This window comes from Marmota flaviventris, chromosome 16 (genome assembly GCF_047511675.1).
Source record: "Marmota flaviventris isolate mMarFla1 chromosome 16, mMarFla1.hap1, whole genome shotgun sequence".
Classification (NCBI taxonomy): domain Eukaryota; kingdom Metazoa; phylum Chordata; class Mammalia; order Rodentia; family Sciuridae; genus Marmota; species Marmota flaviventris.
In genome coordinates, this window is record NC_092513.1 from 40,034,722 (window position 1) to 40,051,163 (window position 16,442).

The 16,442-nt window shown below is 39.1% G+C and overlaps 1 protein-coding gene across 1 annotated transcript in view; it reads right to left on the reverse strand.

The window, feature by feature from the left end:
- Positions 1-601: 601 nt before the first annotated feature.
- Dsg2 (desmoglein 2) overlaps positions 602-16,442 on the reverse strand; it is a 52,877-nt gene continuing 37,036 nt past the window's right edge. Inside the window, exons 12-15 of the mRNA XM_071602826.1 lie at positions 14,670-14,897; positions 12,845-12,966; positions 4,988-5,326; positions 602-3,381 (exon numbers count right to left, since the gene is read on the reverse strand). Coding sequence (XP_071458927.1) covers positions 2,359-3,381; positions 4,988-5,326; positions 12,845-12,966; positions 14,670-14,897 — 1,712 coding nt within the window. The 3' untranslated portion in view covers positions 602-2,358. The remainder of the gene's footprint in view (positions 3,382-4,987; positions 5,327-12,844; positions 12,967-14,669; positions 14,898-16,442) is intronic.

Sequence of the window (16,442 nt, forward strand, 5' to 3'; positions counted from 1 at the left end):
ACACTGCTCGCGTTAGGGTAGGAGGCCTGGCGCTTCACAAACCACATCCAGTAAACCATTAGGTTCTTCCATCCTAGCTCCTGCTCTGTTCAGGTGCATCTGAACTTTTTTTTTTTTTTTTAACCACTGGACAAACATACAGCAAAAAATTACTCACTATGAATCTGAAATTAAAACTAAATTGCGCCTTCTTGTGTTCTACTCTTTTACCCAGCGGCTGAGGAGGCTGAGGCAGAAGGATCACGAGTTTGAAGCCAGCCTCAGCAAATTATCGAGGCCCTAAGCAATTTAGCTAGACTCTGACTCTAAATAAAATACAAAATAGGGCTGGGGATGTGGCTCAGTGGTCGAGTGCCCCTGAGTTCAATCTCTGGTACCAAAAAAAAAAGGAAGGAAGAAAGAAAGAAATGATGCTCTTCTAAAGAGGCTTATTGCACTGGTTGCAAGTGGATCTAATTAAATAATTATGACTAAGACACCCGTCTTTAGGGTGTGCTCTCCTCTAAAACCCCTATTTTATAAGCATATAGAAGATGTGGAGAAAAGTCCCTTTAAAGTAGTCTTTTTATTTAAATATTTTATGATAATACACATACAAATATAATCTACCAAGGAACAAATGCAAAAACTAATGCAAAGTACTTTTTTTAGGAACAAAGAAAAACATTTAGAACATGTGATTATGTTATATATACACACACGACAGGTTTGTTTTCCACGCCTGCCCCAGGAGGCCTAAAATCAAGTTTTGTTTGTTTTAGGGACATAGGTCATATCTATATTTTCACACGGCAAGGATACTCCTGCTGCATATTTGGCAAAATATAACTAAGACTACAATAAAAACAAAACAAAACAGAAAAATTACCAACTGGAGAGAAAACAATTCTAGATCATGGAAGAAGAGTGGACTTCATCTTAGCCACAGCTTATGATCTCTAAAATATATGCCCTTACTATATACATTTACTGGAACACATTGTATATTCCTTTCATAATACAATTCAAGTAAAGAATATTTTTAAAAATGTCTATAAAACATTTCAATTCTGGGGTTGGGGGCATAACTTGACAGTACAGTGTTTGCCTAACATGTGAAGCTTTCAATTTGACCCCCCCAGTACTACCAAAAGAAAGTTTCATTTTCCTAGCAAAATATCTTAAATGTCCAGAAATTAGTCTAGAAAAGTTAAGAAAATTACTTTGTTATTGGAAATAGATATACAAATTATTACTGACATATATATAAATGTATTTTGAAACATTTCTAGGAGCAATACAATACAATTTAGGAGCCAAACAACCCAAATCAGGCCAGTTATTATTTTCATATGTAATATTTACTACTCATGTACTAAGTCATGACCAGTCAATAACTTTGGGACATCAGAATTGAATCATAATTTGAAATTATAATTATAGGATCCTAGGGTCTTTTGATGTCTTGGGCAACGGAATATAAAAGAAAATGGTTTGTAAAATTCAATTTAATTCCACAAATATTTATTTGACATCCATGCTAGGCACTGAGGACATAAGGTCATGAACCAGGCACTATTCCTACCATAGTAGCTGGTGAGTTTAGCTGCACTATAAAGTGACTAGTAAGAAGATAATATATCTTGAGGGTTTTTTTTTTTCAAAGCATTTAATTATTATAATAAGTAAAATTATCTTATATTTATAAATTTTGCCCTAGATTTTAAGCTGAATATGAAGCATTCAAAAATGTCATGACTGCTGAGAGACAAGAAGACACGATGCCATTTTTAAGACCATGATACACATGTGCAGGGTGTCATGTATACAAACTATAATGTGTGTCCTTCCCATGTCAGCAATCTAGAATTTCAACATTTTTACACAATTTAAAGGGTTCCAGTCTTAAAGAAAACCAACAATAAAATTGGTAGCCCAGACTGTTGATGTATTTTTGGAAAAATGAGCTGCTAATAATCTGTAAGGTGCAGTCATGGGCAAGAGAATGGGCAACGTTCCATGTTATGATGGTAGACAGAAACCCAGACAGTTTCTTGGGTTGCTCTGCTAGATGGCTGATGAACTGGATACTTCATGTTAATTTGATAAATTCTCAGAAGCCACATTTCCTCTATTTTGTTTTACAAATATTGTTTGTATAGCTCACTAAAAGGCACTTCAGAAACAGCATCATCACTATGTCCTCAGTAAATCACAGGGCAACTCTGAAATATAACCCATGGAAGCAGAGAAAAACTTTAAGCTCAATGCATACATGTCTCTGCATGTCTGAAAGGTTTACAAAAGACCAGGGACAAGGAAACCTTAGAGCCAATTCCTGATGGCTAAGCTCTGGGTCAGCCTGTGGCTGGTGGCAGCTTAAGAGTACGAATGTTGCACAGTGCTATGCTTGGTGACCCTGGTGGAAGATGTGGTGATGGTAGAATTAGAATGACCAGTTTCCTCTAAACCAAAATTCGACAGAGGGTCAGAGACCCCTGCACCAGAAACCACCATATTTCTGGCCTTCGCAGAGGTTTCAATGGGAATTTGGTGACTGGATTGCAGAGTAGAAGCAGGTGTTAGTACTCTTTCAGTCACTGTCACGTTCTGTCCTACTGCCACATTGGGCACAACCAGAGTGGATTGCACCCCTGAGCTGGGGGCAAGGACTCTCTCTCTCTCCCTCACCATAACATACTGTGCATCCTGCAGATGCTGGGTACCCTCCAGAGGATTAGGGACACCTCCGTTGGGCTGAATTACTCTTTCAGTTACCATGACACTACCCTCATTAGCATAATGCTGATCCACCAAGGTGGAAGCTGGAGCATATACCCTCTCGGTCACAATGAGATTCTGGGGCTGTCTAGGACCCAGGATCACAGTGCTTGGTGGTATAGAGGAGCCCGTGGCATAGGACGTTTCTGTCATTATGATATTACCAGAAGGCAAGGGCTCGGCAAGAGGTGGTGCTACCTTTTGACCCTGCCTGGAAGATACAGATCTTTCGGTGACTATTTCCTGAGTTACTTTTTCTGCATTTGCTTCATGCAGAGGTTTTGGAACTTGGAAGCTGCTGCCAGAGGAGTAGGAAGTCTCTGAGTTCACCACAGTTTGGTCATAGAGTGACCGTGGAGGTGTATTCATACTTGTGTCTTTAACAGGTTTTTGCCTCTGCTCTATTTCCATATCCATATCTATCTTTTGACCCAAGCAAACTTCAGCGAGTGTCTTGAATTTAAGTCCCAAGTCATCTAAGAAGCGGTCATCTAGTTCTCCTTCAATAAAACTGCAGCAGCCGACGGAGCCATGTAGAGATTCCGTTTCTTCCTGAGAATAAACCAGAAGGCAGTCCTTGGCCATGTGAACGTCATCTTCCTCAGTGTAGGAAGCCACTTTCTAAAATGGATATAATAATAGAGACAAGTCATCAGCGATGACTATTATTTCTGCTCATAAATGCAAAATCTTAAGTCTGGTTATAAAAGAAATATCAAACACAAACATCAGAGTACACAGTTTCAACTTTATACTAACTGCTCCTTTTTTTAAAAAAAATTTCCTTTGTTTACCCATGGGTTATTTGGAAATATGTGACTTACAAGTATTTGGGTATATTTTATACATTACTTTGTTATTATCTTTGGTTTGTGAGTGCCAAAGTACTCTGCCTGATTGCAATTCTATTAAATCTATTAAAACTTATTCTATTATCACAGAACAGAACTTATTTTATATAAAAAATTTTATTTTATATCTATGTCAAAAGGGATGTGTATTCTACTTTTGTGTCATTGAGTGTTCTACTGATGTCAAGTAGCTCCAGCCAAAATTTGGCAGAGGGCCAGAGACCCCTGCTCCAGAAACCATGCTATTTCTGGAGCCAGTTGATAATGTTGTTAGGTTTTCTATATCCCAGGGTCTCATGCATACTAGGCCAATGCTTTACCACAAAGCTACATCCTCAGCCCTTCCTTGCTGATTTTGTGGACTTGTTCTTTCAATCACTGATGGGTTAAGTTGAACTCTCCAGCTATAATTATGGACTTGTGTGTTTCTCTTTTGGTTTCACAGCATTTCAAATTTTTGTTATTAGGTACTGACCTATTTTAGAGGCATTAGGCCTCCAGATGAACTGATCCATTTTCCATTATGGAATAAATATCCCCAATAGTTTCTAGTAATAGAATATGTTCTGAAATACACTTTGTTTCAAACACTTTTATCTTCTAATTCCTAATTCTAGGCATGAGCTTCTCTGGATGTTGTTCTTTGGTTTTTGGTGGTTCTGGGGACTGAACCCAGGGCTTTGCACATGCTAGGCAAGATGTACCAACTGAGCTACATCTTCAGCCCCATGAGCTTCTTTAAAGCATTTGATCATCTTTGCTATAACTTTCCTCATCATTTTTTAATGAATTCTCCTAACAGTACAGCAGGTAAAATCTGAGCAGACTTAACAGCTTGTGTTTTTTAGGTCAGGTATTCTCTGGCCCTCCCTCCTGGATTCAGGTCTAGGGTTGTGCTTTCTGACCCACTAACATTTGGTATGACTGTGTGATTTGCTCTGACCGATGAAATGCAAGTGTAAAGAAAGCTGAAGGCTTTATGTTGTCATAACCTGCTTCTGCTATTACTCTTTTCCCTGTGTCACAACGATGGCGGCTTCTCAGATACAATCTGCTATTTTGGTATGCAAATTGAAATGAAGCCAACGTGGAGCAGAGCAGAGCTGAGCTGACTGGCCAATATATGAACATAAGTGAGAAAAAAGTCTTTGGGAGAACTTAGAAGATGTGGGGTCATTTGTTATCACAGCATAGTTGAGCTAATACTGACTAATTCAATGAGTATCATTCCTCTTTTCTCATTGCCTATGAACATGACCTAAAAACAACCAAACAGAAAAACCCCCAAATCCCATTTAGATTCATGGCAATGAGTACCTTAAAACCATATTCCTTTCTTAATTATTTTTTTCCTATACATAAAAACCCATCCTTACCTCAGTGAAATAATTTCTTAAGAACTCCTCATTCATTGCCACAGCACCTGCTCGAGCTCCAGCCATGTTTCCGGAAGCCCCTGTAGCTCTTGTGGTCCTCATGGTTTCAGCACCACCCACCATGCCTCCTGTTGTCCCCATAATCTGGGTTGCCCCACTAGAAAGGAGGCTTCTATGTTCTTCCCATCTTCCATCCATCGCCGACAAATTATGCTGCGCTTTGGTAAAGGAAGCAGAGCTACTTCCTTTCATGGTGGCTTCCTTGGCCATTGTACCTCCTACTCCATTTCTTACTGCTGGATTCTCCGCATGATCCACTGCCAACAGGGTTGGCATCACCTGTGAGCAAATACCGTTGAGGACTGAGTCAGAAGGATGGAGAGTCCACATGGTAGATAGAAGCGTCTGAGCTAAGTGGGCATAAGGAGGGATAAGCTATTTCCCCAGAAGCTAATCAGGAAAAATGTTTTGGGCTAAATAACTTCTACTTGAGTCTTTTTTTTTTTTTTTTTTGAGATAGGCATTATTATCCTCATTTTATTCTATTTTTTAAAATCTGAGTCTTATAGCTATCTCCATTCTACCTTCTTATATTTCATAAGTGATTACAATCAAAGGAGGAACAAAACCCAAACTTTCCTGTATGGTCTCATCTCACTCATCGACTGGCACCGATGACATTTCAATTTTCCTCTAGGGTTTGATGACTTCTGCTGTAGTTATAGAACACTTAATTTTATTTTTAGTTGGATGGATAAAGACTGTTTCCAAGCCTTGCTGCTACTAGGCATAGCCACCTGAGATCTGGTTGATGTAAGTCAAGCCGAAATGGTGTAGGCAACTTCTGGGAAAAGCACTTACAGAGCGATTCTTCACTCTTCTCCCACATGCTAGTTAGGATGTGAGGACAGTAGCTAGTGTCTGGAACACAAGGAAAGTGTGGGAATGGAACTCATCCATGGAGGGATGAGTTCCAAAAAAGAAGGCACCTGGGGTAGACACATCGCCCCAACTGGAGGAGGGGCGGAGCAGAGCCGCCGCATGCGCCTGCAACACAGGCAGTCCTGCGACCAACCGGTGGAGCAGGCCCAGCGGCCCGCCGGCATGGTAGACACATCACCTCAATTGGAGGAAGGTCCCAGCTGCCGCCCACAAGGTAGGCAGACCGCGCGTCCCGGAGAAGGGGCCCGGCGGCACGCCGGCCTAGTTGAAAGATCACCCCAATTGGAGGAAGGGCACAGCCGCCGCCTGCACCTGCAAGGTAGGCAGATCTGCAACCTGGAGAACAGGCCCAGCGGCCTGCCAGTGTGGTAGACAGATCATCCCTATTGGAGGAGGGGCCCAGCAGTTGCCCGCAAGGTAGGCAGACCACGCGACCTGGAGAAGGGGCCCAGCGGCCCGCCGGCGAGATAGACAGATCACCCCAATTGGAGGAGGAGCACAGCTGCCGCCCGCCCCTGCAAGGGAGACTTTGCAACTATACAAGAGCAATATAAATATATAGGGGGAAAATTCAATAACACAACAGTTTCACCAAGCAGAAAGAAATGCGAGCAGTATGAAAAGACAAGGAAAGAAAGGACCACAAGCAATGCAGGTCAACTCAACTTTAGAAGAGGTAACAGCTGCAGCAGATGGAATGTCAGATAAAGAATTCAGGATTTACATGCTTCAGATGATCTGGAGTCTCAAGGAAGATATTAGACAGTAAAATCAGACAATGAAAGATGACTTCGACAATGAATTACATAAACAAATCCAAGAAGCAAAAGATCAACTATATAGGGAGATAGAGGTTATAAAAAACAAACAAACAGAAATCCTAGAAATGCAGGAAGCAATAAACCAACTTAAAAACTCAATGGAGAATACTACCAGCAGAGTAGAACACTTAGAAGATAGAACATCAGACAACGAAGACAAAGTATTTCAACTTGAAAAGAACATAGACAGCTCAGCGAGACTGTTAAGAAACCATGAGCAGAACATCCAAGAAATTTGGGATAACATAAAGAGACCAAACTTAAGAGTCATTGGGATACAGGAAGGTATAGAGGTCCAAACCAAAGGAATGAGCAATCTGTTCAACGAAATAATACGAGAAAACTTCCCAGACTTGAAGAATGAGACAGAATCCCAAATCCTAGAAGCCTACAGGACGCCGAATGTGCAAAATCATAAGAGATCCACACCTAGACACATTATAATGAAGATGCCCAACATACAGAATAAGGAGAGAATTTTAAAAGCTTCAAGAGAAAGGAAGCAGATTACATTTAGGGGTAAACCAATCAGGATAACAGCTGATCTTTCAACACAGACTCTGAAAGCTAGAAGATCCTGGAACAACATATTTCAAACGCTGAAAGAAAATGGGTTCCAACCAAGAATTGTGTATCCAGCGAAATTAAGCTTCAGGATGGAAGATGAAATTAAAACCTTCCACGATAAACAAAAGTTAAAAGAATTTGCAGCTAGAAAACCATCTCTTCAAAACATCCTTGGCAAAACATTACAGGAAGAGGAAATGGAAAATAACAATCAAAACCAACAGTGGAAGGTAGTACAATAAAGGGAAAAATAATCAAAGAGGAAAAAGAATCCATGTTAAGTAACATAAATACACAAATATGGCTGGAAGAACAACCCATATCTCAATAATAACCCTAAATGTTAATGGCTTAAACTCACCAATTAAGAGACACAGGCTAGTAGAATGGATCAAAAAAAAAAAAAAAAAGATCCAACAATATGCTGCCTACAGGAGACGCATTTGATAGGAAAAGACATACATAGACTGTAGGTGAAAGGTTGGGAAAAATCATATCACTCATATCTCATATGGACTTCGGAAACAAGCAGGAGTGTCCATACTCACATCAAATAAAATAGATTTCAAGCCAAAGTTAATCAAAAGGGATAAAGAGGGACACTACATACTGCTCAAGGGAACCATGCACCAACAAGACATAACAATCATAAATACATATGCTCCAAACAATGGTGCAGCTATGTTCATCAAACAAACTCTTCTCAAGTTCAAGAGTCTAACAGACCACCATACAATAATAATGGGAGACTTTAACACACCTCTCTCACCACTGGACAGATCTTCCAAACAAAAGTTGAATAAAGAAACTATAGAACTCAATAACACAATTAATAATCTAGACTTAATTGACATATATAGAATATACCACCCAACATCAAGCAGTTACACTTTTTTCTCAGCAGCACATGGATCCTTCTCAAAAATAGATCATATATTATGTCACAGGGCAAGTCTTAGACATTATAAAGGAGTAGAGATAATACCATGTATCTTATCTGATCATAATGGAATGAAACTGGAAATCAACGATAATAGAAGGAAGGAAAAATCATGCATCACTTGGAGAATGAACAATAGGTTACTGAATGATCAATGGGTTATAGAAGACATCAAGGAGGAAATTAAAAAATTCTTAGAGATAAATGAAAACACAGACACAACATATCGGAATCTATGGGACACATTGAAAGCAGTTCTAAGAAGAAAATTCATTGCCTGGAGTTCATTCCTTAAAAAAAGAAAAAAGCAACAAATAAATGATCTCACACTTCATCTCAAAATCCTAGAAAAAGAAGAGCAAATCAACAGCAAAAGAAGTAGAAGGCAAGAAATAATTAAAATCAGAGCTGAAATTAATGAAATTGAAACAAAAGAAACAATTGAAAAAATTGACAAAACTAAAAGTTGGTTCTTTGAAAAAATAAATAAGATCGACAGACCCTTAGCCATGCTAGCGAAGAGAAGAAGAGAGAGAACTCAAATTACTAGCATACGGGATGAAAAAGGCAATATCACAACAGACACTTCAGAAATACAGAAGATAATTAGAAATTATTTTGAATCCTTATACTCCAATAAAATAGAAGATAGTGAAGGCATCGATAAATTTCTTAAGTCTTATGATCTACCCAGATTGAGTCAGGAGGATATAGACAACCTAAACAGACCAATATCAATCGAGGAAATAGAAGAAGCCATCAAAAGACTAGCAACTAAGAAAAGCCCAGGACCGGATGGGTATACAGCAGAGTTTTACAAAACCTTTAAAGAAGAACTAATACCAATACTTTTCAAGCTATTCCAGGAAATAGAGAAAGAGGGAGAACTTCCAAATTCATTCTACGAGGCCAACATCACCCTGATTCCTAAACCAGACAAAGATACTTCAAAGAAAGAAAACTACAGACCAATATCTCTAATGAATCTAGATGCAAAAATCCTCAATAAAATTCTGGCAAATCGGATACAAAAACATATCAAAAAAATTGTGCACCATGATCAAGTAGGATTCATCCCTGGGACGCAAGGCTGGTTCAATGTACGGAAATCAATAAATGTTATTCACCACATCAATAGACTTAAAGATAAGAACAATATGATCATATCGATAGATGCAGAAAAAGCATTCGACAAATTACAGCATCCCTTCATGTTCAAAACTCTAGAAAAACTAGGGATAACAGGAACATACCTCAATATTGTAAAAGCAATCTATGCTAAGCCTCAGGCTAGCATCATTCTGAATGGAGAAAAATTGAAGGCATTCCCTCTAAAATCTGGAACAAGACAGGGATGCCCTCTCTCACCACTTCTGTTCAACATAGTTCTCGAAACACTGGCCAGAGCAATTAGACAGACGAAAGAAATTAAAGGCATGAAAATAGAAAAAGAAGAACTTAAATTATCACTATTTGCAGACGACATGATTCTATACCTAGCAGACCCAAAAGGGTCTACAAAGAAACTATTAGAGCTAATAAATTAATTTAGCAAAGTGGCAGGATACAAAATCAACACGCATAAATCAAAGGCATTCCTGCATATCAGCGACAAATCCTCTGAAATGGAAATGAGGACAACCACTCCATTCACAATATCCTCAAAAAAAATAAAATACTTGGGAATCAACCTAACAAAAGAGGTGAAAGACTTATACAATGAAAACTACAGAACCCTAAAGAGAGAAATAGAAGAAGATCTTAGAAGATGGAAAAATATACCCTGTCCATGGATAGGCAGAACCAACATCATCAAATTGGCGATATTACCAAAAGTTCTCTATAGGTTTAATGCAATGCCAATCAAAATCCCAACGGCATTTCTTGCAGAAATAGATAAAGCAATCATGAAATTCATATGGAAAAATAAAAGACCCAGAATAGCAAAAACAACTCTAAGCAGGAAGTGTGAATCAGGTGGTATAGCGATACCAGACTTCAAACTATACTACAGAGCAATAGTAACAAAAACAGCATGGTACTGGTACCAAAACAGGCGGGTGGACCAATGGTATAGAATAGAGGACACAGAAACCAATCCACAAAATTACAACTATCTTATATTTGATAAAGGGGCTAAAAGCATGCAATGGAGGAAGGATAGCATCTTCAACAAATGGTGCTGGGAAAACTGGAAATCCATATGCAACAAAATGAAACTGAATCCCTTTCTGTCGCCATGCACCAAAGTTAACTCAAAATGGATCAAGGAGCTTGATATCAAATCAGAGACACGGCGTCTGATAGAAGAAAAAGTTGGCTACGATCTACACACTGTGGGGTTGGGCTCCAAATTCCTCAATAGGACACTCATAGCACAAGAGTTAATAACTAGAATCAACAAATGGGACTTACTCAAACTAAAAAGTTTTTTCTCAGCAAAAGAAACAATAAGAGAGGTAAATAGGGAGCCTACATCCTGGGAACAAATCTTTACTCCTCACACTTCAGATAGAGCCCTAATATCCAGAGTATACAAAGAACTCAGAAAATTAGACAATAAGATAACAAATAACCCAATCAACAAATGGGCCAAGGACCTGAACAGACACTTCTCAGAGGAGGACATACAATCAATCAACAAGTACATGAAAAAATGCTCACCATCTCTAGCAGTCAGAGAAATGCAAATCAAAACCACCCTAAGATACCATCTCACTCCAGTAAGATTGGCAGCCATTATGAAGTCAAACAACAACAAGTGCTGGTGAGGATATGGGGAAAAGGGTACACTTGTACATTGCTGGTGGGACTGCAAATTGGTGCGGCCAATTTGGAAAGTAGTATGGAGATTTCTTGGAAAGCTGGGAATGGAACCACCATTTGACCCAGCTATTCCCCTTCTCGGTCTATTCCCTAAAGACCTAAAAAGAGCATACTACAGGGACACTGCTACATCGATGTTCATAGCAGCACAACTCACAATAGCAAGACTGTGGAACCAACCTAGATGCCCTTCAATAGACGAATGGATTAAAAAAATGTGCATTTATACATAATGGAGTATTACTCTGCATTAAAAAATGACAAAATCATAGAATTTGCAGGGAAATGGATGGCATTAGAGCAGATTATGCTAAGTGAAGCTAGCCAGTCCCTAAAAAACAAATGCCAAATGTCTTCTTTGATATAAGGAGAGTAACTAAGAACATAGTAGGGAGGAAGAGCATGAGAAGAAGATTAACATTAAACAGGGATGAGAGGTAGGAGGGAAAGGGAGAGAGAAGGGAAATTGCATGGAAATGGAAGGAGACCCTCAGGGTTATACAAAATTACATACAAGAGGATGTGAGGGGAAAGGGAAAAAAAAAGGGGGGAGAAATGAATTACAGTAGATGGGGTAGAGAGAGAAGAGGGGAGGGTAGGGTAGGGTAGGGGGGATAGTAGAGGATAGGAAAGGCAGCAGAATACAACAGACACTAGTATGGCAATATGTAAATCAGTGGATGTGTAACCGATGTGATTCTGCAATCTGTATACGGGGTAAAAATGGGAGTTCATAACCCACTTGAATCAAAATGTGAAATATGATATGTCAAGAACTATGTAATGTTTTGAACAACCAACAATAAAAATTAAAAAAAAAAAAAAAGAAGGCACCAGGGGCTACATGCTATGGGATTATCATGTTGGTCCTGACCTGCCCACAAATATGTCTTTATTTGAATTCACTAAACACTGACATTGATGCTGAATCATAACCTGTTGGAAATGGAGCTCATGGCAAATGCATAGAGACCCAGGGTGAAGATGCAATAGAGAGATCAAAGAGATGGCTACTAAATAATTAGGAAAGGGGACTTCACAGCATTTTACAACTGTCACTGGGGTTGGAGGTTTATCTCTGTGTCAGGTGTATGGAGGGGGATGGAAGCAGAGCAGTTCTTGGTTGAGAAAGACTAACCATTTAATATTGGGACCCCTGCTCCACATTCTCTGGGTCACTGCCTGATGCACGGTCTACATTATTATTAGCATAGGATACATCACAGTGCAGTAAAACCACCTCAACTCTGCCCTGGCAACCAACCCCAAGTAGGTTGTCCTTTAAACACTTTGTTTAATAAAGCCAAGTGTGTGAGATCTTCAGTGAAAACCAAACCACTCTTGTACTCTCTCACCACAATGGCCAATACAAACTTCTGTGACCTCAAAAGATATGGAGATTTCTCCCTACTAGCAAACAAGCAATCAATTCTGCAGCAGACACCAGCTGGGTGGCCTCTAAGTCAATATAATTCTGACACAATCTACCTGGAGATAGTGTCAGATTTCACAGGTTGAGGGCAGTTCCAAGTACGACCCAGACTTCACTGCCGCTTCCATATGTCTAGACGCTATCACTTAGGAGATGCCAAGGTTTTTAGGAGTTGTATTCCAGGGAATGGGGATGAACACCAAACATATTTTACAACATCCCAATCACATTACTCTCATGACCAAAAATGTTAGAAACATTCCCCATCACCCAAGGCCCCTTTAAAATCAGAAAAGATGACAAGGAGTATCAGTATCTGATGAACTGACCTTGTCTTCAGGTGGCGCCCCTTCATTATTCCAAGGGTGCAGCATCTCAATAGTCCCAGGTATGGGCGTAAAGCCTTTGGCGCCCTCTCCACAATGGCACATCAGCAGCAGAAGTGGCACAACTGTGCAGAAGCAAAATAGAGTAGAGATCTTAAATTGCAGATGTGATTTCTAAGCTTAAATGGTACAATTTTGGAATTTGCGTCTCACTTCTAAAAGTTTAGTCTTCACTTATTCATAGCCCTATTTTTCTTTCCTTCACCCTGATTCAATCTCCCCAATCTTGTTTTGGGTAAGTAACATTAAAGGTTGAGGCAGAAGGAGAGGGTCACATACTCCAAGCCTGTTCATTACAAAGAGACTTGCAGTGGTTACTGGGGGAAATATTGAGACTGGATGAGACAGTACCCAAAGTTGCAAAACCAATTTAAAGATGAAAAAAATTTAAACCATTGTCCAAAAAAATTTTTTTTAGTAAATTTACTGTCCAAAATAGTATGTATTAAAAAAGAGCTTAGGAGTGAAAAAATTTTAGTAGAAAAATATTAAAACACTAAAACTGCTATAATACTTAACAAAGTTTTTTTGCACAGACATGATTGTCTGAGGTCTCAATTAACCTCCAAATTACCCTAAGTACTGTTTTCTAAAACGATTCTACATTAAAATGTGCATATATATGTATACAAACACATTTTATCTAGCATTCAATATGATACTTTTTTTTTTTGGTGTGGTGCTAGGGATTGAACCCAGGGCTTTGTGAAGCAAGCACTCTACCAACTGAGCTATATCCCCAGTCCTCTTATGCTTTATTCTGCATCTATGAGGAAACAAAGACCAGCTGGGATTGGCTCTCTGGTCAATGCAGTATAGAATTAACCACATCTGCAAGCAGTGTGGGTTAATTGGTCAATGGGTTTCATTTGATTTTACTGTCATTCCCATTTGGCAGTATGATGAACTGAATACTTCTTAGATTCCTTCTCATATAAAATAACTGACAGCATGGTAACTATAGACTATAGCTACTATGTTTAATATAGAGATGAAAATCAACCAGCAGTGATTCAATAGTTTTAGTACATTCGATAAATATTGAATATCTGTCATGTGTCAAGTGCCACATTAGGCTCCAGAGAATCTGAGATGAGAGGCAGTGCAAGGAATCCCTACATACAGCATGCAGTCCCAGCTCCAGGACCTACCCACACACTTGGTAAACTGAGACAAGTCACTTATCCTTATGTGTCTGTATTTGTAATTACCCACAACATGGAGATAATGGAATAAAGGTACACTGTAAACTGTTGAGCTGTGCATTCAACTGGACATCTACTAATGGCTTTCTCAGGCTCCTCCTCTCCTTCTGAGATAGCCTTGGAACTGGTGGTCTGCCTGAGTTCAGAGGTCAAATGGAGTGGGACTCCATGACTTTAGTTGGCAGTCCTTTATTCTTTCATGAAAGGAAACTCAAGGGCTTTGGAGGGTAGACAGAGCGGGCAGGCGTGGTTGAGAACAGCCTGTCATTGTTGGGATGTAATTAAGTGCTTGCAGGTCTGGCTACCATTGGTACTGGTGAAGAAGCAAGCTAAGCAGAGGGGATCACGGGAGGCAGAGCTCTGGCAAGTTAAGTCTGAAGAGAGTCCTGCAATAAGTTTTGGTGAATTTATCAATCACCAGTGGTCATTTCCCTATTTACCCTGAGAAGTGTTCTAGGGTGGTTGAAGAACACCTGTAGAGACATCAATGACTACTACAGTAACAAACCACTATTAGGCACTCAAATTACTAACAGAGCTAGGGAATGGCTTTTAAGGCTTACGTAGCAAGAGTAGAAGGGCCAAAATCATGAGCGCCACTGCTGCGGGTCCCAGGCCCACGTAGGAGTCATGCTGGGCTTCCACGCAGCCGCTGCCATGCAGACATTCACAAACGGTGAGCTTAAGGATCTGCTTCTCAGGACAACTCAAGCCTTGACTGTCTGAAATCAGGAACTGAATCTCACTACTCCCCAGCTTCTGTTCGCTTTGTTGCAGCAGCACACTGGTACCTTCAAGGGTAAGAATAGGGAGAAATAGAAGCAGGTGATTACCAAGGAAAGGGAGAAATTAAATCACTGAAAGAATGTTCTTTATTTAGCTCCACTTAGAAACCTTATTTTTCCTTAACTTCTCATGGAATTCATTCTGTGAGCTCCTTAAAATCTGTTTACAGACCTCCAAAACAGTTTAATAGCAAAGATTTTGTGATGATTAATTTTAATAAATGTATGTGGCGTATCAAATATGAGGAATACAGTGATGAACAAGGGAGGAGTTCAACATTTTCACTGACTGACTTTATTTTACTATTTCTTAGGAAAAAACTTAATGGCAATTTTCCAAATATAGACAATAATAGAAAAGCGTAACTCTCATGGTACCCATTCCCAACTTTAACGATATTCAACAATGTTTTATGATTCCTTCCTTTTTGCTCTAAATACTGTGTATTTGAAATTTTGAACATTTTAAACCTTCAGAAAAATTGCAAGAATATTCCGATCAATACTGATAATACTGTTATGGCTTGAATATGAAGTATTCTCTCAAAGTTCGTGCATGAGACAAAGCAGGGATGGTCAGAAGCAAAAATGATAAGATTATGAGAGCTGAAACCTAATCAGTTTATTAATCCATTTGATGGATTAATAATCCAAATGGACTAACTGGGTTGTAACTACAGGCAGGTAGGGTGTGGCTGGAGGAAGTAGGTCATTGGGGACAGGTTCTTGGGGATTTTATTTTGTCCTTGGGTCCTCAATCTTTTTCTCTGCTTTCCAGCTACCATGAGCTGAGCACTTCCCTTCACTATATCCTTCTGCCATGATGTCCTCCCTCATCTCAGGCCCAGAGCATTGGAGTTGGAGACCTCTAAAACTGTGAGCCAAAATAAACCTTTCTCCTCTAAGTTGTTCTCATCAGATATTTTGGTTACAGTGACGAAAAGCTGACCAAATCATATACCCTTCACTAACTGTTTACATTTTGCATCAATACTTTCTCTCTAATACATCCATACTTTTTGCAAAAAATTCTATCAGAACTATTTCAAGGTAAGTTATATATAGCATGACATTCTTCAGCACAAACTTTTTAAGGCCAAGGAATATTAGTTCTCTTAAAAAATTATTATTGATACAATAATACTAAGTAATATATATAACTCATTTGCAAACTTTTCAGTTGTTATAAAAATATCCTTTTATAATATCCTACAGATCTCTGTCCACTTTTCTCTCTCTTTTGATCCTGGGTCCAATCAAGGCTAACACATTGAATTTAGTTATTACTGTAGTCCCTGCTTATTTGGAATTTTCCCACTCTCTCTTTGGCTTTTCAAGACCTTGAAATATTTAATAGGCCACTTATTTCAGAGAATGTTCCAGTTTGAATTTGTCTGGTTGTTTCCTCACGACTGGATTCAGGTTGTGTTTTTAGAAGACACTGGAAGTGTTGTGGAATACCTCTTATTTTTTAAGTATATGCCTTGGTGATGATTTAAAAATTTTTTTTTTCACACAAATAAAAATAATGACCAGTTTTCACATGAATTA